Source organism: Lutjanus erythropterus, chromosome 3 (genome assembly GCF_056507025.1).
Source record: "Lutjanus erythropterus isolate fLutEry1 chromosome 3, fLutEry1.hap2, whole genome shotgun sequence".
Classification (NCBI taxonomy): Eukaryota; Metazoa; Chordata; class Actinopteri; order Lutjaniformes; family Lutjanidae; genus Lutjanus; species Lutjanus erythropterus.
This window is the reverse complement of record NC_139319.1, coordinates 34,321,521-34,348,509: the sequence shown is the minus strand read 5'-3', so window position 1 is coordinate 34,348,509 and position 26,989 is coordinate 34,321,521. Positions and strand designations below refer to the sequence as shown.

Here is a 26,989-nt window from a genome sequence, read left to right as displayed (position 1 = left end):
TCATATCAATATGGCTGCCATGAAAAAGGTCTGTGAAGTCGATCAGGAAGATAAAAGTCGGTGACCTTTGACCTCAGAGTTCTTCAGTTCCCAGGTCCACAGATACCCTCAGGCCTCCCTCTAATGCCTTTATGACCCTAATAGCAACACGAAAAGTGAACCATCTAATTGTTTATTCTAAGTTATCAGATGCATGAACCTCGATGCCTTTTTCAAGAACGAATTTTACACATCATCTTAACTGGCACACTTCTGTCCTCTCCTCTTGCAGATGCACGGCTCTTTTCAAAGCATTGTGGGTTCAGTTGATTCAAATGTCAGATTAGAAAGCCCAGAGGGACGCTGGGCCACGGCGTGGCTGTGAGGATGAGAAAACCAGTGTGTTATCTCTTTTCTCCAGGCTGTACGACCCAGCATAACGTAACAACTTAAAACCCTCACACTATTGTTCACACAAGAAGAGGTCTGTATATCAGGCCTCTGTGGCCAACGGCATTCATTCAGTCATTCTTTCGTCTTTCCTTACAACACTTTAGTCAGCAGCAGCACATGAAACAGCTGTTGATGAGAGGTAAAGTTTAGGGGAGACCAGGAACAGTTGTATTGTCTTTTCATTTTCCTTCATAACTCACAGAATACTTAAAATACACCAGTCAATGGATATATTTTCACTCATAAGGACGAGACTAAAATATTATGTTTAATACAAGAAGTCAGAGTGTTACAAAAGCTAAAGGAAAAGCCACCAACATCTATATTTAATCAGTTAGTGCAATGCAAAGTGTGTCACAGATTAATGACAAACTGATAATAAGACAGAAAACTGTAAGACTGTAATGGAGTGATATAAAAACTATAGATGAGATAGCGAATAATTATTTTGGCATTGACATACAATAAAATAGATTTCAAAGCAATGTTAATAAAATAGATAAACCCTTTACTAAGAACTTCAAGAAATAGATTAAAAAAAGACAAAACGAAATACAGTTGTAAAAACAAAATTAATAGATAAAAGACATAAAAAAACAATATTGATAATAACAGAATAACAGGTGATGTTGAATAAAATAAAGTGAAATGGAACGAAAATAAAATAAACACAAATTCAGTAACATTAATGTCTATAAACCATTCTTAATCAAAATACAGGACAGTTAGGTTTGCATTCAAAAATGTTGACACTTCCGCATGGAGCATAGTCTGTTCACGTTCATTTATAATCATTAATCTCAAGATAAAATTAATGTAAGTTTAAAATAAGAAAAACGTAACTGTCATTTCTGTGGAAAACATCTGCCGAGACGAAATGATCCTGCTCCACGTTCCACTGGCAGATAGAGAATGCCACTGAGCAAATGCAATGTAAGTGTCACCGCTCTAGCTTGTTTCTGATTGGAGGAATTGAGCATGTTACAATCACCCGCTGTTACACTTGCCCCCAGGCTCCCCTACACATTAATCTTTTCATTCACGTTTGGATAAAAAGCAGTTTTTAGAATGATAATTTCATTTTTTTTTATTTTTAGATGTTCCTGCTCCTGTGGCTGAGGAGAACAGTATGCCTGAGGGGAAACTTGTAGAAAAACTACACACATAAACACGTTTTAATCCAACACCGCATCAACGATAAATGCCATAACCATCTATAATTTCAAAAGGCTAAACTGGGGGAAACTGCATGCATGTATGTATGAATGCACTTGTGTGTGTGTGTGTGTGTGTGTGTGTGTGTGGTTGTTGCACTGGTTGTAAATTGATCCCGCCTACTCTCGCTGGTTCGTTGTGCAGAGGAGGGGCCAGGAGGAGGAGGAGGAGGAGGAGGAGGAGGGGGGAGCCGAAGCAGGAAGGAAGGCAGGCAGAGAGGGAAGGGAGGCAGGCTGTGAATGCTAACAAGCCCCGTCGTAATCATACAGCTCCGTAGGTAGGGTTTGATATAAAAAAAAAAAAAAAAAACACGTCTTGCAATGGAGAGGAACGACGACCACTATTAAACACCTACTATGCGCCAGCGCCGCGGCAGCAGCAGCCTCACCGTCGTCTGCACGTCTCATCAGAAAAACCGTCTTTTTCCGCTCAGTGAAATGTATCGCGACTGCTCGGGATTCACATTCTGACAATGGAGATTGAAAATATCGTGGCCAACACGGTTCTCCTGAAGGCGAGGGAAGGTAAGCGGCTGAATGGTTGAAAACAAAAGACATTAAAATGTTTTTTTTTGTTTGTTTGTTTGTTTGTTTGTTTTTCTCTCCCACCTCAGCGACACGGACGCGGACGAGCCTGGGCTTTCTGGCTGTCCTCCTTGGGATTTATGCTGTGTGTGTGTGTGTGTGTGTCTCCCATCCCTGCGCAGCGCTTTGTCTCCGGGCAAACGCCAAACATATTCCGTAGAAATCAGCTGTTTGGACACTAACAACACACTTTATTTACCGGGCAGGTTGACATAAGGCCCGGCGGGCTGGAGATGAACAACGCAGGGAGTGTTTGCAGCATCGCGCAGCGTTGCGTTAAGAGGCTAAAATTTTTTCACACAAGCACCAGTGGTTTTTTTGTGGATATTTACAATGATACGATGACATAACGGGTGTTTAATGGCATTCACGTTACATGGTGTTGAGGGGAGCAAAATATAGCTGCGCAGTGTGGCTCGGTACAGCCTCTTCTCACCTGTCATGATAGGTTTCTGTGTGTTTACAGCCCAATTAGGAATGTAAAGTGATTATTTGACGCAGAAATGTGCCACCGCATTGCTGTTTGGCTGTTATTAGGAGCTACAAGGGAGGAAGAGGAAGAAAGAGTGGTGTTACAGTGGAGGTTTTGGATGCAGTGGGAGGCTGGAAGAAGGCCCGGCGTGTACCCGGGCAGGCGCTGTAGCCCCGGGTGTGCGCGCCGCTCAGTGGGCCGGTGATCCCGCAGCAGCTCACCTGGAGGTGGAGGAGAAGAGGCGAGTATCCATCTGTTTTTTCCAGGAGATGGCAGAGCAGAGAGTGAGTGGGCGCAGGTTGGGTGGGTGTACAACACCGTATCAGCTGCCAGAGGAGGGTAGAAAGGTGTTATTACTGCTCAGCGATTTCCACTTGTGTGTGTGTGTGTGTGTTTTTTTTCCCTCCTCCTCTCTTCCAATCGGATTGGACACCAGCAGCACAAGAAGGAGGTTGTTGTTAAGTTGATCCATTTAATAGTGCGTACATGCGTGGCCCGGGGGTCGCGGCTGAGTGCGCGTATGCAGAGGCCTCCCCTCCCGCTCCACGGCTTGCATTATATTCGGACTGCGTTTCAGTTCAAGACTAAACGCCAACACTGCTGTGAAATGGATTATTCACAGCAGCGGTGAATCCATTTCAGAGCGACTTTCCTTCACCTGCCGTTAAATGGTGCTGGGCATTTGTCATGAGTGTTACCCCCGTGAGGTTATTGAACACTGATCGGATCTGCAGGCTCGGTACCTGTCAGTGTCCTCCTCAGCCTGGCATCAGCGGAGGCTCCAGCAGGCCCTCAGTGAGGAGTGTGTGTGTGTGTGATCCATGCACAGTGTGAGGGAAAAGTGTATGTCTCAATATGTGGCAGACCGGCTTCACTTCAGTGGTGCTGATGCATTTGTTGGTCATTTGACTGAAAATTATGGCTTCAACTAATGATTATTTTGCCATTATTGATTAACCTGCCGATTAGAGCCTGATCAATAATTGTCAGCCTGATATTGGCCTATTACGTAGCGATATCAGTCTATATTGGCATTGGTTTTCTTTTACACAACATAAAGCAGACTGTTTTTATTTTTTTGCTTTATAGACAGCATTTTACATATATTTAACAATTTTCCATAATTAAAGTTTAATATATCTTAGGCCAGATATATATGTTTATAAAATACCAAATAAGGTTTAGTGTCTTTGTGCCCTGATTTAATTTTGAACAATGTTTATTGTTAAACCGTATAATATCCCGCCTCCCGTTAGTGTTTGATGACCACATTTGGGGGACCCAAAAATTCAGTATCAGTTGGGCTCTGCTGCTGATTATTTTCACAGTCGTCATTCTACAAAATGTCAAAAAATGCTCAAAGATGCTCATCACAATGTCCCAGAGCCTAAAGTGACATCTTAAAGTTGCTTCTTTTGTCCAACCAACAACCCAAAACCCAAAGACTCTTAATTTACTGTCATAAATGACAAAGAAAAACAGCAAATCCTTACGTTTAAGAAGCTGGAACCTGCAAATTACATTACAATATTACAATATTGGCAGCTAATTTTCTTTTTCATTAATGCAGCTAATGTAGCTCTACTGAAAATTGATTGTGACTTTGATACGCTGTAATTCAGTATTCATTTTAGTTATTCATCAAGTTCAAATACCAACAAGTTATCTGCTCTCATAACTTGTGAAAACAAATATGTTTTATACAAATGTCTGATACGATACAGATACTGCAACGTTGAGTACCTGCCGATACTGATAACAAGCCGATACTGTCTTTTTCCTTTTTTATAGAACTAGAGTGTTTGTAATACATTCATATGCACACACTTTTTTAACCTAGCCGTCCAAACACATCATTCCTCCACACAGCTGACATGATGCCAGTGCTGCTGACACGTCTCATTCATGTTCTGTTCAGGTGACACATGCTGCTCATCTGTGTTACTTGTGACACTTCTCTCTTTAGAGAGAATATGTTGCTCAAAGTTTTCTTGAGTATTGCAGTATTATGTTTTGTGATACTGTGTTGATCCACAAAACACTAACACTGTATTGGTTCGTTTTGTATTGTGTTTAAACCTCATACCACTAAATAACAGTGTTATTTATCTTCACTCGTCACTGATTGGATAAAAAAGTAAACTGTTTTAACTCTGATTTTATGCACATCATGGTGAATTCTTTATACCATGACAGCTTTCCTAAAATTACATTACATCACATTAAAAAAGTAATACATCACCTTGCCTTCTGTATTGTGTTGCATGTCTTATTGCCAGATTCTTGCAGCACACAGCCCTATCGGGTAATGGATCGTATCGAAGTAGATTCTCTTTTCGCCCCGATGTCTGATTCAGTTATTTTGAGCTCGATACTGAGCATCGGACTGGCACATCCCTATTTATCAGTCAAGAAAACAATCAATACTTACAGTCATTGTAAGGATTTTTTAACATAGTTGGTACAGCATGCCATGGACATTCCTCCGCCACATCAAACTTGTTGTGTATACAGTCTGTGTGTGTCTTTTTTTTTTTTTAAATGATATTTCTCCCTGCCATACCATTCACTGTGTTAATTAGCGCTCCGATTAAAACAGCTAATGGCTCCCAATTTATCCCTTTAAGGTGCACAGGAGACTAATTTGATTTTAATTAGCCTTTCCAGAGGTGGGTGTTTGCAACTGTCAAATGTGTTTCAGTATGTCACAGTGACAGTTGTCAGCACTGGCAGTGTCACAACAAGCCGTGGGGGGAACCCCACTTTTTAAATAGATGGAAGACAGCTCCTGTGCATCAGAGGTCAGTGGCCTCCGGTCAACTTCGTGATACAGGGCATCAATGCCTCGGCCTGGTATGGGTGGGAATCTCTTGGCACCCCACGATTCAATTTGATTCAGAGGGCTACAATGCAATCATAAAACAGTTATGGATCCATCATATTTTTTTGCTACTTTTAAAATGGCGTATTTGTAATGATCCATAATTAGTTTGGTAAGACACGCCTTGCATACAGAACATCTCTTGTCCAGGTCACTTTTCTCTTTGAATTCTCCTAAGTCAAAATAGTCCTGTACGCTACAGCCTCCGCACCAACAGGGAACAGGCTACAGTCCTGAGGTGGTGTTCCTGCTGGGCTTGACTCCAAAACCAAGGTAACAGCAGTTAGCCAGTGCTAACCTAGCTAAAGTAAGTTAGCTAATCGCTAACCGGCATGAGCTCTGTTAGCCCTTGAGACTGGCTGTGTTTACCGGGAGGATTTAGCAAAAGCCATCGAGGCCTCACAAAATTGTTGCAGGCAATCATCATGTTGAGAATTGGGTTTTAAATATCTGATTATTGACATTTCTGCATGGGTTCATAGGCCTGCTGCAGAGCAAGCAGCTAATGGGTGCAGGGAGGCAGCAGTCTACCAGCTGCATGACCTGCAGCCACTGAGTCAGCAGGAGTTTGTCCTGCTGATGTATCCTTGAGCAAGCCATTGAATCAATTGTTGTATAACTCTTTGACCTTGCTGTGGAGACAGGAAATGACGAGCAATTCTCCAGCTCACTAATAAATATGCACAGTGAATAAACATTAATAAGTTTAGTTTGTGTAGCGCTCTCCATCCCAGATTTGAGTCTTGATTAATAAGAGCGGACGTCTTTTTTTGTTAAACTTTTAAAGAAAGCCTTTGGGTCTGGTCACAAGATGCTCATAACTTTTACACCTGTTGATGTGAAACTGGGTGGCCAGAGTGAGAAGTGTTATGATAGGGTGTGTCCAGTCTTCCACAGTTGAAATGACACGTCAAGGGAAGTGGTTTGGTGTTGTTAGAGATGACACGGCTCCCGCCTGTCGCTCCCCACCCGTTTCTCTTTGAAATTTATACATACATTTGCTAGAAACATGAGGAAAGGAAATGCGCTGCATTTACAGTATTTAGTTAGTATTTGCTGTAGGCCCAGTCAGACTGCAAAAGGTGACAGTTGCATTAGGTAACAGTCTTGAACCGTCAGAGAAAAGGTATTGCTACAGCAGCTCCCCTGAGAACATATTAGAACGTTTTGGAAAAATTGTGTTTGCGAGAATACCAAGAGGATAGGTTTTGGCGTTGATGCAGCCCACAGTTTATGTGAATCTAAAAGCTCAGCCAAGCATTAGAGAGTCCTTTTCAACACAGCCGCGTGCTCTCATAGAGTAAAACAACAGGAGTATCTCATCAGTAATTGTATTGACAGTCTAAACCCCTTTCACATTAAGTAGTACCCATATTCAATATTTACCTATAAATTGTAGAATCTGACTGATATATTGGATATATTGGCTGATATTCAGAAAACTTGTAGGAAATAATGCAGTTAAAAGCACTTGAGATAATTTAGAAACAGTGTTATCGTAGTTTGTCCCGCAGACTCCACTGTTTACAATACTTTGCAGCACCTGAGTTGGCAGAGCACCCTATCATAGCGGAGCAGATGGCGGTGTGAAGTCTGTAGAGAAAAATTATGTTTACTCTTCAGCTGTAAAATATGCTGCCTCCATTAAATGTATTTGTCAGAGCTCTTTAATAACCAAATGGGAGGGTCCTTTTGATCAGTTTCACATTCAAATATGGTTTATATAAAACGGGAAACAATTGTTGATACAAACTGATATGTTTCTCATAGCTGGATATACAGTTGTATCTCAATTAGGAAGCAAACTGTGCTGAACAGGCCCCGGAGAATTAATATGAGACATGCACTGCAGGAAACTTCCTCAGGGACGAGGAACATTTGGAGGAACTCTGATTTTCCACAGTAGGGAGCACGGTTTAAATTAAGTGAACCCCCAAAAAGTCCCTGCTCCGAGGGAAGTACTTTCCAAAAAGCACAGGAATTTTAGGGGTGGGACTTGCAACACTGAACATTTCTGATTGGTCAAGTGCTTTTTAAAGCTGCTAGTTTTAAAAATCTGCGGACGCAAACCAGTTTGTTTTTTGTTCATTGTGCTTTCGACACATAAGCATGGAGTTACAGAGGAAAGCGAGTAGGTAGTTTGTTTGAGGTCTTCCCTCAGGCTTTCTCTCCGAATCTCTGGCTTGGTGTGATCCAGTACGGATTGTAGGTAATCTGGCCAACCAGCGAAACCAGGCAAGTTGAGCAAAATTAACAGGACATGTCAGCGACCCATATAGTTTTTGTGATTCGGCTCCCGTTAGCTAAGCATTTATTTGAATAACAAACTTAGTGGGATGATTTGAATCAGAGACCTGTTGACTTTGACAATACTGACAGTCAACTATTGTTAGCTAACATTTTATATGATATATTAATAGATATGAAAGACAAACAGACTGATACAACTCTGAAATGGCATTTTATGATTGAGTCAACAAGGATTTACAAAACCATGCTAAATGTGTGTTGATTACAACCGCTCACAGCTACCAAAGCCATTTTGCCTCTTGAATATGTGTGCATGCTGGAGTGTGTAAACAAGACATCTGTCTATATAGTAGGTGCAGACTGCAGTGGTGGTAGGTGCACAGTCAGACCGCGACAGAAAGAGCACCTCTTGTTGAGGAGAGTTATTGTACCACTTAGTTGAAACACAACATGCTTGATGTGTGCGCAGCATTCTGGTCTTCATCGTTCATTTAAGAATGTCAAATCTGAGGTACTGTCACCAGAACCTGACAACCTTTATGTTTCCTTAGCTTAAATTAGTCTGTGATGAAGCTTTAATGTATTGATGTGACTTTAAGTTATTTGCATTTATGAATAAGGAACTGTGTGTGTTGTAGGGTCAGGACTGGGTGATGTAGCAGAAAAATGTATCTCGTAAAAATGTTCATTTTAGTCTAGCAATTGATATTTTTTAATGATTGTTTATTAAAGACCAGAAGGAGAAAAAAGTTAAATTTAAACACTTTATTTTAAATTTAACCACTTCTGTATCAAGGCACACAGGTAATAATTGTAATGTTAACACAGCAATGAAAGACACACAAAAATAAATAAGGATAAATTAATGATCTCATCTGAATACACATTAAATATCGGTAAGCTGACCTGTTAAATGATTGGCTGGCGGCATGTCATTCATTCAAAGCATTGTTCCTTTATCAATAGATGTGATGGACTGTTCATGAACCTGGGCATATTTGTTATGTGCTATCATGGCAGTTTGCATTTAAAAGAATAGTTTGGATTATTTGAAGTGGGTTTGTGTGAGATATTTAGTGTATTACCTTAAGTAGATGTAGGTCGGCACGGCTCCAGTTTAGAGAAGTGGAGGGGAATCCTGGCAAAGAAGCTCAGCACTGTACCGCTGCAGATGGCATCAGGAGAAAAGATGTACCAGTCTTGCATGTTGAATGTTGATGTTCAGTGTCACTGAACAGAACAAGGTGAAATATGATATATTTTTTTTGTTTGAGCAGCCCTGAAAACACATGCATGCACATACATCTTTGAAATCTTAAGGAAAGTAAAGTTTGATTTCAGTCTGATCATACAACTTTCTGACCAAAACAGCTGATCTGTAATGTAAAACAGTGCGTGGCAAACACAATTGTTTGTATGTGCAGGAATACAGAATTACTATGGTTGAGAATAGTAGACAGCTGTTTGACAGCAAAGTAATTTTTAGATAGGCCTTTATGTGGATAAAATAAGTTTATCTGTTGACCCTGCCTGCTGCAGAAATGTCTGTTTAATGCATTTACTTGGAACTGTTGGACATTTTATCCCTCCATTTTCTTATTGCTATTAATGAAGTGTCTGTTGCTCATACATATTGACCCAGACCTATATAGGGTGAAATCAGTTATTTGTGTTGATTGAAAAAGGCCAGCTAGTCTGGGAAATTAACTGGTAAGTCATCAATTTACAGATGCCACTGACTTTGGTCTCACTTCCTAAGATTCAAGCTTTAGTAGAGAAACATGTCTGTGCTAAGACGGAGATATCCACAGTGCAGACAAGACAAAGATTCAGTTGTGCAACTGTCTGTTACTAGTTTTTATTCCAACCAAATAATTTGAATGGACGAGAGACAGTCCATGAGTGCTAATATAGAGTACAACAGCACTGGGATTTTTGTATTACTCTGTTTTACAGGTGTACTAATAACGTTAGCCTACATTGACATTACAAAAACTAACAGAGACACCACAGAGACAGGAGGCGTCATGCATGATTAAGGGGTTATTACTGTGGAATCGCTGTCACACACATCTTAATCTGACAAAGTATGGTCTGTTGTTATTAGATCTGTTATCTGTTAATCGGGGAAAATACCCGGTTATGTGCATATATGTTGCCATTGCTACAAAATTATTTGCATAAATATATACATGGCTTATACAGATCGATTATACGATCCCTTCCTGAACAGATCTCATGATCAGCAGATGGATTTAGTAGTCCAGCTTTTGAAATCACACTAAAGTCACATATCTGCTATCGTAAAATCCTGTGGCTGGTATATTTGCTTTCAGACAATAAACAAACTGCACCAGATACCACTTGGAAACAGATTAAGTCCGACTTTTTCAAAGCCGTCTCGGTCCGTTTGTTTGGTCCACATCTTAAAAATATGAACATCAGCGTTCAGTCCGTTAAAAAGACTGAGCTGAACACAGTCTGGAGGCAGTTTTATGGATCCAATCCAGGCAACGAAAGGAGATCTCTGCTGCTGTAATGTGTCAACCTACACAACATAGCTAGCAAGCTAACGCTGGTGAGCAGGAAGGTGTTTGTGTTGTTTGGCAACAGCCCCATCCAAGTCCAGTTGCAGAACTAAATGAGTAAATAAACAAAGAAGCCATAATCTCTTTTCACTTACTACTGTTAAAAAATAAATGTTAGTTTAGCTGTTGTCTAACATCAATATCTCACAGTTAGCCTACACTGACGTTACAGTGATTAACAGACAGAGGCTGATTATCTTCAGTACTTGGCCCGTGGCCTTGTGCCTACGGCCGAATCACAGCCATGAGGATATTCAGTGCATCGCCCCCCTCATGTGTTGCTTTATTAATGCAAACTTGTGTGAAACATGGATATGAACATAATGTTTACCACATATTACACTTGCACACATATTTTCATATTCAAATGTAAAGAGTGCCAGCACATAAAGGGCCTTTCACCTCTCTTTGCCTCTCTTCCTGGCATCAGATTCACTAGATCTGTTTGTGCTGCGTTTCTTTCATCATTCCTACTGTCTTCATAAAAAGAAAGGAATGTGGACCAGCCGGTGCTCACTGAAGAAACTTTAATCCTCCTTATGTAACTCGTTTTCACCTTACGAGCTTTTGTTTTTTTGCATTATAGATGTAAGTTGATATACCTCTTCTGTTGGTGTCACTAACCTCTCTCTGCTCTCTGCCCGCTCTCCACCACCCTTCAAGCTGCAGGCCGGCAGGTCCTCTCAGACCACTTGTGGGGGTTTTCCTGTGACGTTAGCCAGCGTAGCTTTATTAGCTTTGTGGTCGTAGCTGGGCTAACACTTGTTGTCATCACTCTGGGGTGTTTCCTCCAGCTGAGGCTCATAAAACACATTGCTTTGTGACTGTCCCTTGATGTGGGAACTCCTTTTACAGTTATTACACCCACAAATGGGCTGTGCGGAGAACGAGACGCAGTGTGTTGCGTACGCGGCTCTGCTGCAGCGACATTTAGCTGGGTGGCTACTGGGAAGTTCATTAGCACTATTTGTTGGCAGGCTGACTAAGCATGAAGAGGCACTTTTTGAGCACTTTGTGAACATCATAAGGACATTGTTCCAGCTGCCTTATTAAATGTTAAACAGGCGTTCTTCCTATGAGAACCCAGCTGTCAGCCTGACTTTAACAATGTGCATGGCTGAGTGTATTTACTAGTTCTTATGGTTCAAATAAAGTTTTTGTTTCTCTAAAAAGAGCTTTTAGAGGTCTGGCAGAGTCAAAGTCTAGCGGCAAGTGTATTAAAGGGGCAGTTCACCCCCAAAACAAAAATACATATTTTTCTTCTTACTTGTAACACTATTTATACATCTAGATTGTCTTGGTGTGAGTTACTGAGTCTTGGTACTATGGGCCGTGGACATGTCTGCCTTCTGTTGAATGTAATGGAACTGGACGGCACTCAGCTTGTGGTGCTCAAAGTGCCAAAAAATACATTTGACTCAACAGCAATGCCTCTTCTGAATTCTTGACCCGGTTACTCAAGATAAACTGCAGCCATTGTTGTGAGGTGTTTAATGTAGGAACTAATTATCTTCTTCAGTAGAATCTGCATGAAATGACTCACAACAAGATCTGTGTATCATCCTGAGTAACTGGGTCATGATTTTTGGAAAGACACTGGTTTTGAATTTTTCAAAGGACTTGTGAGATTTAGTCCCATTATTTTGGAGAGAAGGCAGACATCTCTATGGCAGATATCTTGAAAACTCACACACACTCACACAAAAAGAATATAGATGAGTAGTAGTGACCAGTACAGGGAAAAAGCATGTATTTTTGATAGAGAGAATACTCACTTTTGTATCTACATGGACTCTACACCTGTTTGGTGATGCTGGGGCTTCACATTATTGCCCTTCCACTGTACAGCCATATCCAGACGTCAGTAAGCAACCTCTGTGACTGGCCTTCAGTGTACCGTGGTGAAGTTGACTTAAAGTTGGATACTCATCTCCTTCTACTGGATTGAGTGGCTGTTGTATATTCAACTTAAAACTAACTTTATTGCGGTCTGTGCATTTGAAATCTGACCCTTGTTCCTCTGTGCAGTGACTCTGCTGCCGTATGGCGTAGGCACTTTGACTTTACAATTGTAATGTCCGTTATCCGACTAATCATTGATAACATGCTTAGATGGTGGTGACAGTGAGCCAGTAATCTAAGTGGTGTATGTCTAAACACCGTGTGACGCAGTGGTGAGTCTACTTTCTCCAAAACTGGCAATTCACACCAAAACAATCCAGATGGATAAATATGGCTACAGATTGGAGGATAAATATGTATTTTTGAATTTAGGGTGAACTCTTCCTTTAAAGGTCAAAGGTCCTTCACGCTTTATCAGTTTGCCTTTTTAAAAACATTCCCAGACTCACAATTTTTTTTTTTGCGTCTGTCCTTGGTTCAATTTGATGTCAGTCCTGCCTTCAAATTAGGCTTGAAGGTGTCGTCTTATCAAAGATAATCTTCAAGGTGTCATATGTTCTGCATGTTCCTCTCCCAAGGGCTCCAAGCTGAAGAGGCTGCTTTTCCTGCTCTTTGAGCGTGGCCATGAAATCAACCAGCGGGCCCTTCATCTGAGAGACAGCTGTAGATAACATATAGATGACTAACCTTTCAGCTTGTCCTCTTACACACTCCAACTCTGCACGTCTAGCTCAAGTTTAGTCTCACCATGTTCCCTCGCCGTCCTCCCCCTGCTCCTCCTCCTCCCTCAAGACACTGTGAAAACAAGGGTCAGTTTTCAAGCACGTCTCGGCTCGATTTAACGGAATATCTTGAATGCGGAGAGATGGGGCAGAGGAAGGAAAGGTCTTGCAAAACACCACTGCTGGAGTGAGCAAGATCAAATGTTTATGTGCAGTGTGCGTGCATGCGTGTGTGCGTGTGTGCGTGTGTGCGTGTGTCCTAGCTCATGTGAGACACAGTGTCCCCCTCCACCGCCTTGGTCGTTTGTTGTCATGTCCTGGAATTTACTCTGATGTTGTAATGTTGTTCAGATTTTTACACGTGACCCACGCCTTCTCTCAGGGCCATATGGAGGAAGAGACGGCGAGGGGAAAGTCTGGCCATTAAGAATTAACAAAGGCATAACAAGAGAGGAGAACTGTTTATATGGGGGAGGGGAGGCTGGAGGAAAGCGAGGAGGAAAAAGGGGAAGGGGGCATGCATGTGACAGAGGTGAGGATTAGACGAGAGCTGATATTCACATGTTTCTCTTCTTCCCTCTCTCTCAGCTGATGTGTGTCTTTCAGTGCGAGTATACAGACGGATTACCTTATGCAAACACTGGGCCTTTGCTTTGAATAGGCAACACAGATACTCACAGCTAATGTTTTCCTTATCAGGGGCTACTCCAGCCAATCGCGCACTGTATGGGAAAGCAACAGGCCATTCATTTATCATGGCCCGGCTCCATTGTGCCCGAGTGCGTGTGCATGCTCATATTACAATGGGCCTAAACTATGCGTGACCCTCTCTCATTTCCTACAATTTAAGTCATGTTTTTGGGAGGGCACGGCAGCCGTCCGAGGCCAAACCTCCACCTATGCGACTGCCTGCTGCCGCGTGGGGTTGGGGTGGTCGGGGGCAGATTTGACGAGGCATGGGCTGATACCAAATATTCAGGGTACGATTACCGTGGCCAAAAATATCTTAGTAAATAGTGTTATCTGTGTTTTGAAAGTTAGGAAAAATGCTGCTGGTGCCAAAATGTAGTGGATTTACTTAACAGCATGTTTGCAGGGTTTAACATTAATGTTTTTTTGTTTGTTTTTTCCACTTGCATGGTCGGGCAGGTGGGTCAAAAATCCACTTGCTCAAAAACAGTTTTTACTTGCCTCAGTGCAAGTAAAAACTGTTAGCAGTTACCAAATAACAACAAAGACTAAAGTAAATTGTCAAGACTTATCTAGGGCTGCAAATAGGACTGAACCAATTTGAAAAAATATGTAGTCACAGGTATTTTGACTGATATTGCAAATGTGATATGACTTGTGATATTAGAAGGGATTATCATTTTTAGATCATCATTCTTGCTTTTATTGAAAAACATCAAAATTTTATATGGTGTGATTTTTGCCAACAAAAGGTGTTTTCTTAAAGAAGGAATCTGTAATATATTTACTTTAAATAAAAAAAATGACCATAATATGTCATTAGAGGTTTAGGAAACATGATAGTTTAAATACTCACTGCTCTGACAACAATCCAAAAGCTGTGGTGAAATTTCCATTTAGGGCTGGAAGAACTGTTTTTGTTTGTCTATTTCATGTTAATAACAGTTTAAATTAATGCAGAATATTCGTCTGTTTGAGTAGTAATAAATCTTTAATAACTTTTTAAAAGGAGTAGCTGTTTATAACAGGTAAATTGAGAAATAGTGAACAGAGTCTGGCAGACAGAAGTCAGTGAACCCCGACTCCAGAGTAGGGATGCACAATTAATTGCAATATTATCGAAATCGAGTCTGGGGATGAGGGGATGGGAAGAAACAGTTTGCTCCAACCATAAACTGTAAATTTGATAGGACTCCAACCTATTTAATATACAGTCTACAGCTCCCACTGGCTGTTTTGACTGCAGTACTCATTTTTGCACGTGCGATTGTTACATATTGCTCCTTTGACAGCATGTTTGCAAGGGTCAACAATTATGCTTTTCTTTTTATCCAAAGTCATTTTTTCTTTCCAGAATACAAATTGCTTTATTTGTCAAATTGATGATCAAATATATAAGACTAAAGCCGGTTGTCATGGTTAATCTAGGACTGCAAATAAACAATTATTTCCATTATCAATTAATCAGCCAGTTTTTTTTAGATTAATCAATTATAATGTTACAAAATGCCAGAAAAAAAAAGAAAAATGTCCACCTCAGTTTCTCAAAGTCCAAGATGCTTGTTTTGTCCAAAACCCCCAAATTTTCATTTTAATATGATAATTAACAGAGAAAAGCAGGATTCTTTCCTATTTAAGAGGCTGAAAACACCATTTCCTGACATTTTTGCATGAAAAATTACTTTAGTGCTTAATTGATTAACAAAATAATTGATTAATTGTTGCAGCTCAGCAATTCTTGCCTGATCAGGCAGGTGAATTGCTATATTTACAAGCCCGACATGACATTTTAATAACCCTGAGCAAGTGGGCAGTCGTTATTCTGGTTTGGTTTTTGCATTCATCCTTTGTTATGTCTTTGACTTTTCTCTTCATTTTATACTCGGAGTATTTTTAAGTGCACACTGACCCTGATCTTTGACCTTTATGCTGTGTTCACGCAGCAACACCTCATCCTGATTATAGGTCCGTCTGAGTAAGTGTGTAGCCAAACTGCAAGAAGCACACTGTGAAGATGTAAATAGTGGCTGCTCGCTACCGTGCTTGGTCTGTCACTGTCACAGACGAGCTGGATTTTCTGGCCTAGTGGCTGTTATTCTGAGTGTCAGCATGTGACATGTGTTTGTCAGATGGGTGAGCGGCTTCTCCCATATGGCGATGCAAAATAAAGACGGGTTGCGAAGGCAGCAGCGCCGCACGGCTCTGTGTTTCACGGTAACATCTGAAAAAGCTGGGAATCACAGCAGAGGAAGTTGCCAGTGATGCTGTTTCCCTTTTTGAGTCTTTTTATTTGATCACGGCTAGATCTTCAGTTTTCACAGAATAGCCCTTTATTCGCTGATTGTCATGTTTTTATTTCATATCATATATTTGCACTGCCACATAATAACAGTTTATTTTCTCAGTTAACACAGAGCAGATTTTTTTCATTTTGTTGAATAACCAAATAATAATTTAGGGATGTAGTAACACAGTGGGTTTCAACAGAGGAATAGAATATTGTACTTTTTACACATTCTTTGGAAGTTGGAATAACAAGTGAAGAAATGGTGTAGGTTTTCATTGTTGATTGTAATTTATAATGATCCTAGTTTGATCATTGATAATAAAGAAATACTCAGTGGGGATTGAGACAAAACACACTCAAATTGCTTCTGTTGTGGGGGTCCTTGACATGAAAAAGTTTTGGAACCCTGTAGTAACTAAAGATTATTTTCTTGATTAATCACTTAATTGTTTGGTCTGTAAAATGTCAGCAGTTCCTTAAACTCATGGTGGCTTTTTAAAATGTCTTATTTTGTCCGATAAACAGTCCAGAGCACAAAGATATTCAGTTTATTATCATATAAGTTTATGTAAACTAGAAAATGTTGACATTTGAGAGGCTGGAACATTTAATGTTTGCCTTTCTTACTTAAAAAAAATGCTGAAATGGGTGAAAAATGACTCTGCAACTATTTTGAAATTTGAGTAATCATTAAATTATTCTTCAAGTAAAAAAGCCAGATATTCTTGCTGATTTTCTTTCTCATGTGTGAAAGTAAACTGAATATCTTTGGGTTGTGGATGGTGGGTCAGGCAAAACATGTTGACATGAAATTGTGATTGTTCTTCTTCTTCTTCTTTTTTTTTTTTTACCACTTTTTGAAACTTGAAATTTGAAACCATAGACATTTTTCACAGCAGCGGTTGTGACATGAACCAGTGGTGTAAACACACAGGTGTTAATGATAATAATTGCGGTTCTGTTCTATTCAGGTCAAACAGAGTCAGGGTGCTGCTACTGTGCATGTTGGCCCACTGGAAACGTTCTTCTACACTAAATGGAATGGGACCATATTTAGTAGCCTATCATAGGTAACAGGTGTTTAACATGCTATTTAATTGTGAAAATGATCCAGATTAATCAATAATCAATTATTATCAATTATTCTTTGCAGCCCTATAGTAATTAAAAAATAGTGTATGAAAACTTTTACATTTCTCTCTATCTCTATCTCTATCCTCATCATAATCTTTAAAATATGCCTTTAATTTGAAATTCCCGAAACATTTTTGTGTCACAAATGTCTAGAAGCGTTCAGTCACAAAATTGTTGAATCATTATTTACTTTTTGTTGTAATTTAATTTTTAGTTTTTGGGAATTGACATAAGTGTAAGTGAGTAAATTGTGCTGAGTGGGCATATGCTATCGTCTGATATCTATCACAGGCCCCTGAACTGAATTGAATTAAAATCGTATTGTGAGTGATATGAGTTTAGTAACGCAGTCCAAATAATTGACGTAATATCATGATTAAACTAATTTACCCCCCTAGTGAAACACTTTTAAATGCTGCTTTAGCACATAAAGAATCAAATCATAAATCAGTTGGTCTCACAGGAATTTCCTCTGTCCTATTTACGTTTTCCCACTCTATATTTTGGATGTGAAATAAGTCATGAACTCTATTTGAACTGGCTTCAAAAAAATAAATAAATCTCAAGTTTGAATTTGTGAAAGCAGCAGGAACTCTGAAATGGTGGTGGCGATGGTGAGGGGGGGGGCTCACCCTGACATGATCCTTCCACAGTCTACTGTGTGACCTCCAGTCTGTCTCCGTCTCCCACTTGAGATGAAAGCGAGAGGAAAGGGAGGACGGGGAGAGGAGCATATTTGGGATGGTGCTGCACTGTATTTGGCCTGCACACGCATTAAGAGCATGTGAAAACTGCACCCGATCACTGGGGAGGAGAAAGAGCAGAGACAGAAGAGAGTGTACATTCATTAATGCACTCATAGCTCACTCCGGAGAGACAGGGACGCACAAACAAAAGCTGCATGAAAATACTCTCTGTCTACTCCCTCTCCGTGTATTTTCTCTCGGTTTCCTATACTCCCCTTTCTTAAATACGTCGAACCGGTCAGACCTGAAAATGGAGGAAACACCAAAATACACCTCAGACATGAAATCAGCCTAAATGACACGGTTATTGTTGTGATGCCTACTGTAAAGAGTGCTGGAAGTTTGATAAAACTCATGGATAGTGATTACCAGTGGGTTTTTATAAACGTTGCTACATAGTAAGAAAAGAAATGCGTCATCAGATGTGCTGGGGAAAGTATTCTTGGGAGGTATTACAGAAATTTCCTATCTGAAGATAAGAAGAGATTTTTCCCAATTTGGTATTACAGAAGCAACTCTTAAATAACTTTAGCAATCCTTTTTTATCACAGGTTAGGCAATCCTAAATACTCAATACAACATTGTTTATCAGCTGTTATATCTGTATGTCCTAGCATCTGACATAACTTTTCTTATCTTACAGAGCAAAACAACTTTGTGGCAGTTTTTTTTTATACATAATGAAACTTGAAACACATAAAATGGAGCAAAAACAATGATGAGCTAACTTTAAGACAAATTTTGGCAACACATTCAGAGAAATGTACAACAACACAAACTTTTTGGATAAAAGAAAAAAGAGTGAGTTATATAGTTAGCTACTATTAACTAACACTACCGTCAGCTGTTGTTAGCTAACACTACCCTTAGATACTGTTAGCTAACACTGTCATTTGCTAGTTAGCGACGTTAGCTCCTACTGCAGGGGGAAAAGTGAAAGTATGATAGCTTAACAGTTAACTTAAAGTCAAGAGAGTTTACTTAAGATTTTAAGAAGTTAGGATACTTGTGTAATATACTTTGCATTGACGTAGGAGCTGTTTATCTGTAATTTCTTTTTTTCTTTTTTGAATCGGGTCCTAAACCTTATTACCATGGTTACCAAACAGTTAAGATCTGTAGGTTACGAAGTTTCAGTAATACAGACCCAGGCCCTACACTACAGTAGAAGTACTGATACCACACTGTAAAAATACTGTTACAAGTTCTTAAGGTATTCAAAGTAAAAGTACTCAGAAAAATGTCAAAAAATGTCCACTGTGACTTTCATCTGTATCGTACATGTAATATCATTAGATTACTCACTCATTAATGTCAAAGCAGGATTTTACTGTTGAAGCTGGTTGAGGTTGAGTTCATTTTAAACTATTATGTACCGGACTGCAACAAATGATTATTTATATTAAGGAACTATCTGCTGATTATTTCCTCCATTAATCAACAGATTGTTCGATTCGGAAAAAGTCTTGCTCAACATTTTGAGAACTGTTGTCACAATTACCCAGAGCCCAAATGCTTTTTTTGGTCTAACCCACAGTCCAAACTTAAAAATTATGCATATACATTAAAATAATTCAAAGGAAAAGCAACAAATTCTTCACATTTGTGAAGGTGGAATTCTGTGAAATTTTTACATGACAAATGACTCAAGCAGCCATAGGAGAAAAAAATCAGCCAATCATCTCAGCCGCTCCTGTGTAGATGTTTATGAAGAGCATTTAAATTTTTAACAAAGCACATTATTTTATGAACTGTAGAGTAAAAGTACAATATTTCCCTCTGAACTGTAGGATAAAAGTATTAAATGGCATGAAAGAATATAGTCAAGTAAATTACAAGTACCTACAGTACATATGTAAGTAAATGCACTTACATTTCACCACTGATTGATGCCACTTGGTACTTAATGTCTCCTTTAAAAAAATCACAGTCTGTTGGATTTTATCAGTGAGGAAGAAGACGACTTTGGTCACTTTAAGCTGTTGTAAAGGATCCGAGTGTGATGTTGGATCAACCAGGCATCTGGGGACGAGGCCGTCCATCAAGTTTTTTTTATGGCAGATTTTGTGCCACTTTGTTTTTGTTATGTGTGATATTCTGATAGTTAATATTGAGAGGCATGCAAGCTGTAACGTAAAGCTGTCCAGTTGTTGGTAGCATGTTAGAAACCTGCTGTGTGACCAGGATGACCCCGCTGTCTGTCTAGCAATCCTTCAAGGAAAAGGCATCCTTTGCGGTCGAGCGGCACGTCTCACAAACTGACACCGGCCTTCCTCAACACGTTCCAACTTTTGAATCTTGTCACTGCCGCACATGCGCAGGCCCATCCTGAGATCCTGCATGATGATCTCAGCTCTGGCTGCTGCTCGGCCATGAATGAGCGAAACGGCTCTGAAGTCGGTGTTTATGGAGGGCCCCGTTCTCTCGGAGGGGAGAACCAAAGTTAAATAAATACTTGCTCCATCCTGTCTGCATTAAGGGCCTGCACACATGGCTTTGACGTCAGAGTGACATTAAACAGGGTGGGGTGGCCCAGCCAGCTCTGACAAGCATGTGCACACGCGCGCACACACACACTTAGGCACACACACACACTCTTCCATAACGTTGTCCTGTTTTCCTTCCTTTCTTGTCAGAATCTTTTGTCATTTTCCTCATTTTTTCCCTCTCATTTTCCTCATGTTTAAGCGACATGTCTTTTGTACAGTATACAAACAGTGTCACTTTAAGCCTGTCTTGTTACTACAGTACATGTCTCAACACCTAAATTTCCTTCTAACAGTATCAGCGTCTGACAGGGAAGAAGTTTTTGTTGCTTTTCGTTGAGCTGGTCTGACGGTTTTCATCAATCACTCTGAGTTTTTGGCTTGAGTGTGTTTAAGGATTTCTCCTGCCAAATAACCAGCCAGGTGCAACTGGTTATCATCAGACAGTGTGTATGATAACCAATCCAACATTTAAAGGGACAGTTCACCACAAAATCAAAAATTCATGTTTTTTTCCAGCTAGATTGTTTTGGTGCATGTCTGCCTTCTCTAGGATATAACGGGACTTCAGCACCACAAGCTGAGCGCCATTTAGTCCCATTACCCTGGAGAGGATGCAGACATTTCTATGGCTAGCATCATGAAACTCTGCAACATACATCAAAACTATCTAGATGGATAAATAGCACTACAGGCCAGAGAAGAAATATGTAGTTTGGATTTTTGGGTGAACTGTCCCTTAACTCCAACATTTCCCTTTTCTGCTCTTCCTTTTCTATTTATTTTCCTCCTTGTCCTGCAACAGAGAGAGCACATTTGTGTGTGTGCCTCTATGTCTATGTCTGTGTGTGTGTGTGTGTGTGTATGTGTGCCCTGAAGCTCCTCAACAGGTCTGTCAACATCTACAACCTGATGAAAGTGGAGTCTTAAAAGCTTTGTTAACATTGACATGTAGCTGCTCATTACGCTCCTCTCTAGCTATTCAAGGTGTGACAAAATAAATGCATAAATGCATAATAAATAATAAAGACGTGTGTCACACTAACTGCTTGTCCAAATAGCTTATAGCGCTGTTATCTGGCTTGTATGTTTTTGGTTGTTATTGCTCACTGTGAACACAGGACAAGAGCAGCAAGTGTGACTGATGTCAAAAAAGGCGATGTGTTGCAGTAGAAGAGGGATGAGGATGTTTTTGCGGAGGTGAGAGCATGCTCACTGTACAAACTGTAACTGTACGGTTTGCTTGTGTGTGTGTTGGTAATTGTTTTGCAGGTGTTTGACCACAGTGACCCGCTGTATGTGTTAGGGTTGCAGCTGTCACATGTCGCTGCCGGACCAGCCGGTGTCTCGTGAACTCGAGGGCAGAGGATTTCCCTCTCTGTCGTCCTCAAACTATCGCAGTGGACATGGTTCACTCGAGCACAGGCGGGATATTTGCTCAGTGTTTTAAAACGTGGAATGAAAGTGATGGAGAAAAAGGCCAAAGACAGTCGAGAGACTCTGAAACCAGATGTCTTTCTCTGCAGCAGCTGCTTTCTGTCCTTTATCGGACTCCCTCCCTAATCATTTCATTTTTAAATGACAAAAAAGTATCAAGAAGAGATGCCTTGTTAAAATGACAGTGTTGGCTTTGAATGCTTTGTGCTCTTCTCTACTTCCAAACTTAACTTTCAAATGTAATGATCTTTATTGGTATAAATGTGAATGAAGCATTATTGTCATTATAAACTGGAACCACAAGAGAATATTTTGATCAGACAGTCTATAGTTTGTATCAAAGTTTTTGTGTATTTTTGACTGTATTTTATTCAGGTGATGTTTTTGAACAGCTGCATTATTTAACTTTTGAGAAAAACAGTTTTGTCAGCTGGATTTTGAAAAATTGGATTTATAGAAAATGTTAATATTCCACAAAGTAAGCTTTTGAAAAAGTGTTGTATGTGGTATCATAGCTCATTATATCAGACAGAAGAAATTCGACTGCTCTTGGTGTATCCATGCTTCCTGTCAACAGTGCTGCAAATGAGATAAAAGTGATGGAAAGGGCAGCATTGTGACATTCATGTCAGCCATTTCTTACATGGTGGCAACAGTTGAAAGCTCCCCAGGCGAGTTGCACTGATGTTATTTAGCACTTTGTGTGCCCTTTAAGAAATGACAGTTCAACTGTTGAATTTATCAGCAAGGACGAAGAGGACTTTGTTTTAAAAAACATCTGTTTTAAACAGGCTGAGTGTGATGTTGGGTCATCAATTCATCTGTTGCCAAAAATCTCAAACATGACATCTGTGTGGCATTTTGCTCTTTTAATGGATAGTCAGTCCCTGTATTATATCCAGAAAAAATGAATGAATAAAAATGTAGCTAAAACTGCTGCAAAATCAAATCAAATCAAAATATTGTTGAAATTGCAATATGGCAAAATGTAGACCATCGTGATTTTATTTTTTTTTTTTTTTAGTGAAAATTAAAATTGTGATGAAAAAATGATTCCCTTTAATTGTGATTGTGATATCACAATCATATTTTTATCAAAATAATCTCAATATGATTTTTTTAACATATCACACAGCCTGAGTGTAGGCATAATTTTTCAAAATAAAGTCAAATTCATGTCTCACATTACAAAACCCTGAACATTAAATCTCATTTTGTCAGGCCAGTAAAAAAAAATCACCAGTGGGATTAAAGTTACTGTACAATGATGCAGCAATAAGCATGAATGATATCTTTGTTGACTGATATTATCAGGCCAATATTTGCCTATCACAGCTATACTGGCCTACATTTGCATCAAAATATTTGTTGTACCGTATGTGCTGATATACAAACTTGTTTTTAACAGAACATAATGTTCTGTTATTTGTTGGCTTTAAAGGCAGCATTCTGTGTAAATTTTTTTCTTAACTGATTTTTAATATCTACATACCATTTGTGTGTGTGTGTGTGTGTGTGTGTGTGTGTGTGTGTGTGTGTGTGTGTGTGTGGTTTTTTGTAGTTATTTATAATATTAAAAAATACCAGTGAAAGTTTATTGATGTCATTTGGAGGATAAAGTTTGTTGTTAAACTGTATATATCTTTGTCACAAGTGTTCAACATTTTTTGTAGTGAACCCTCAAAAGTGGTTAACAAAAACAAGTTTGTTTATATATTAATTGTATAATTTTCCAAAAATCCAGTAATGGCTTTCCAGGTTTTTTAACCAACATAGTGTTTGTTGTGTTTTTAACACAAAAGATGAACACAAATTTCTATACTATATATGAGCCGTCCTCTTGTCTCTTTAAATGGATTTGTAATGTCAGAACAGTGTCTCATCAGGATACTCTACTGTTTGTCCTCAAGAGTAAATACCTCAGTTCACCCCTCATGAGACTGTTTCTACACACACACACACACACACACACACACACACACACACACACACACATACACACACACACAGACGAACCCCTGCTGGTATTGGAATGAGCATTTCAGTAAAAGATATGGCGTGACCCCGGTCCTGTGAAGAGCGCTGTTGTGCCTAGAGGTCGTTCACCCCTCACACCAGGGTCATCTGATCTGCTGAGAGGACTGTCCAGCACCACTGTGTGAGTGTGTGCGTGCGAGTGTGTGTTTATGACAAAATTGATGAACATTCTGTTAAAGTTATGTTTGGCTAATGTTTGACTGAGCTGCGGGGAAAGAGCCCAGTGGTGTGTGTGTGTGTGTGTGTGTGTGTGTGTGTGTGTTTGCATGTGTTCGTGCATGTGTGTGTGTGCGCCTCATGATCTTTGAAGCTGTCAACATTCTTCACCACATGCTCTGTCATGATGCATAGAGGCGACTGGTGAGCTGAACCAGCTGTCCCTGCCTCTGGTCACTGCAAGGTCAACATGCTCTTACACACACACACACACACACACACACACACACACACACACGTACTAGTCTGGTTGTCATCTTGTTCTTGTATTGAAAATGCCAGCCGTTGGATGTGGTTAAAGACTCCCAGTGTGATGTTGGTGTGCTGATTCAAATCTCTGTGTGTGTCTCAGGTGGAGGAGGGAAGAGGAATGGGCGCAGTAAGAAATGGAAGGAGATGCTTAAACTCCCCCACATCAGCCAGTGTGAGGAGCTACGCCGCACTATTGGTAAGGAACTGGGAGTGTGGCAGAAAGATATCGTGCCATGCTGTGTCGTTGGGGTGGGTCTGACTGTGGGAGGAAGTTCAGATTGGACTTCCTTCCTGTTTCTACCCGTCTCCACCCGCTGTTACATGCAGGGGACAGGAAACAATGTGTGTTTAAATGTGTGTGTGTGTGTGTGTGTGTCTGAGTCAGGGAATCCGTTTGCACAGCCGTTTCTTAAAGGGATAGTTCAGATTATTTTAGCTAGGGTTGTATGAGGTACTGAGCCATAGTCATTGTTTCACCTTCAGTAGATGGTGGTTGTCACACTCCCAGTTTGGAGAAGCAGAGGAGAACCAGAATGGTAGCTAAAAAGTATTTTAGCCACTTAAAAAGGTCCACCTAAAAACATCAATATCATTTTTAGTGTACGCTATGTTTAGAGTATTTTCACCACTTTACTTTGCCATCAGACAGCCTTTTCTGACAGGAAGCTGTGGTTATCCAAGCCAAATGTCGCACCAAACAAATTCCACTGGCAAAATCAGTCATTTTACCTCACAGATCACAGGAGTTGCTGATCTACTGTTGCCTCGATCTGTTAGTTTGTTTGTGTTATTGTGTGACTTTGGTGAATCTGAACTATTCTTTTAAAACACAGAAGTCCCACAGTAGCACAAACTATGTGACAGGTAGAGGAAGCGGTAGACCAGCCACTCATGTGTCCCATAGGTAAAATCAATGATTTTACCTATGGAGTTTGGTTGGTTTGCAGAGAGTAATATTTGGCTTATATAATAGTGGTTTCTCATCAGAAAAAGTAAAATAAAGAAGTGAAAGTAAAGCGTACACTTAAACTGAGATTGATTGTTTGATTGTTTTTTTTTGTTTGTTTTTTTTGCTGGACCTTTTTTTAGTGGCTAAAGTACCTTTTGTTGCTGACCCCATCCACAGCCGTTCGTTGCTTAGCTTCTGTCCAGGGCTGTACTGAAGGCAATATACTAATGAGCGTAGTCCATACAACACTGCATCAAATAATCCAAACTAACCCTGTATCCTTTAAGTCTTTCTTAATATTATGTGTGTGTCACAAAAAGTCAAAACGTCTTCATTTCAGGTCTACACTCCTGCTTCTTTCTTGTTCCCCACATCTATGTTTGACTTGAAAACAGGGGAAGGATTCTCTTTCTGTGGCCCAGACAAGTGCTCTACTCCTGGGCTACATTATCACATCATCACCCCCCCTCACCCACCCTGGTCCTCTGAATGCCACAGCACTCCGAGTGTGTGTGTGTGTGTGTGTGTGTGTGTGTGTGTGTGTAGGTGCCTGAATGTGTGTGTAATAGTGCGTCACAGCTATCTCTGCCAGAGATTGCAGTGCTACCCTCCCCCACATACTCTCCCTCCCTCTTTTCTGTCCCTCTCCCACTATCTGTATCTCTCTCCCTCCCTCTTTCCACCACTTCAGAGCAGCACAAGAGTGGCAGAACAGGAGAGTTATGAAGAGATGAGTGAAAAACAGAAACAAAGAGAGAGAGAGGGAGAGGGAGAGAGAGAGAGAGAGAGAGAGAGAGAGATAGAGAGAGAGGCTTTTACAACGGGAGGAAAGATCTCTTAAGGACAGGAGAGAGTGAGAGAAACAGCGGGAGGAGAGGAGGGAGTGACAGAGATGTAGATGCACATATACTCCCAACGGTGATATCTCTTACTCAGCGTTGATGTTGTTCCTTGTCGTTTTGTCTTCATATTACAAATCATCGCTTACAGATCTAATTATCATAAACTTGAATGCATCTGTCGTCAGCGGTGATAGATTACCTGCCTAAAAACAGCTCATAAACACCCCTTAAGTGTGAGAAAGCATTGTACTTGTCATGTCTTGCATATTATTGACATTTGAATTATAACTTTGCAGGGGATTCTAAAAATGGGCTGTATGTGGCTGTGTGTGTGTCTGTGTCTGTGTGTGTGTGTGTGTGTGAGTGAGTGTACGTGCACGCAGCAGCTGTTGAGGGTTACCCACGTCACTATTACATAGACGCTATTGCGTAATTTCCCTATCACACCGAGCGCAGGATCAAAATAATCCCCTTTGCCTACTTAAACACACAGACGTGTAGGCATGTACATGTACGCACACACACCCGTGTGCAGAGACAGACACACATGCCTGTACACAGTGTACACTCATAGAAATAAAGGTGCTAACTATAGTCATATAAGATTCTTCAGCTTGTCCCTACAGAAAAAAACGTTTTTTGGTGCCTGGTAGAATCTTTTATTTAAGTACCCCTTTGGAACCCTTTGGAAATGTTTTATCTAAAACGAGGACTGTGATAATAACCACATTACCACATTGCTGCAGTCACGTGACGTCTGCTGCAGGGTAGCACACACAAGTCAGGAATACGGCCTCTGATTGGTCAACAGACTCAACCCAAGGCATCTTGGGATTGCCGGTGGGCGGCTAACATGCTAATAACAGC

The 26,989-nt window shown here is 40.3% G+C and overlaps 1 protein-coding gene across 3 annotated transcripts in view; it reads left to right on the top strand.

Annotated features, from left to right (window-relative positions):
- Nucleotides 1–1,820: 1,820 nt before the first annotated feature.
- grk4 (G protein-coupled receptor kinase 4) overlaps nucleotides 1,821–26,989 on the top strand; it is a 70,816-nt gene continuing 45,647 nt past the window's right edge. The window contains exons 1-2 of one of the 3 annotated variants that reach the window (XM_084715878.1): nucleotides 1,821–2,171; nucleotides 24,432–24,527. In XM_084715878.1, coding sequence (XP_084572004.1) covers nucleotides 2,120–2,171; nucleotides 24,432–24,527 — 148 coding nt within the window. In that variant the 5' untranslated portion in view covers nucleotides 1,821–2,119. Of the gene's footprint in view, nucleotides 2,172–24,122; nucleotides 24,264–24,431; nucleotides 24,528–26,989 lie in introns of those variants that run through there. The other 2 variants (XM_084715877.1, XM_084715879.1) reach the window with 2 other exon arrangements.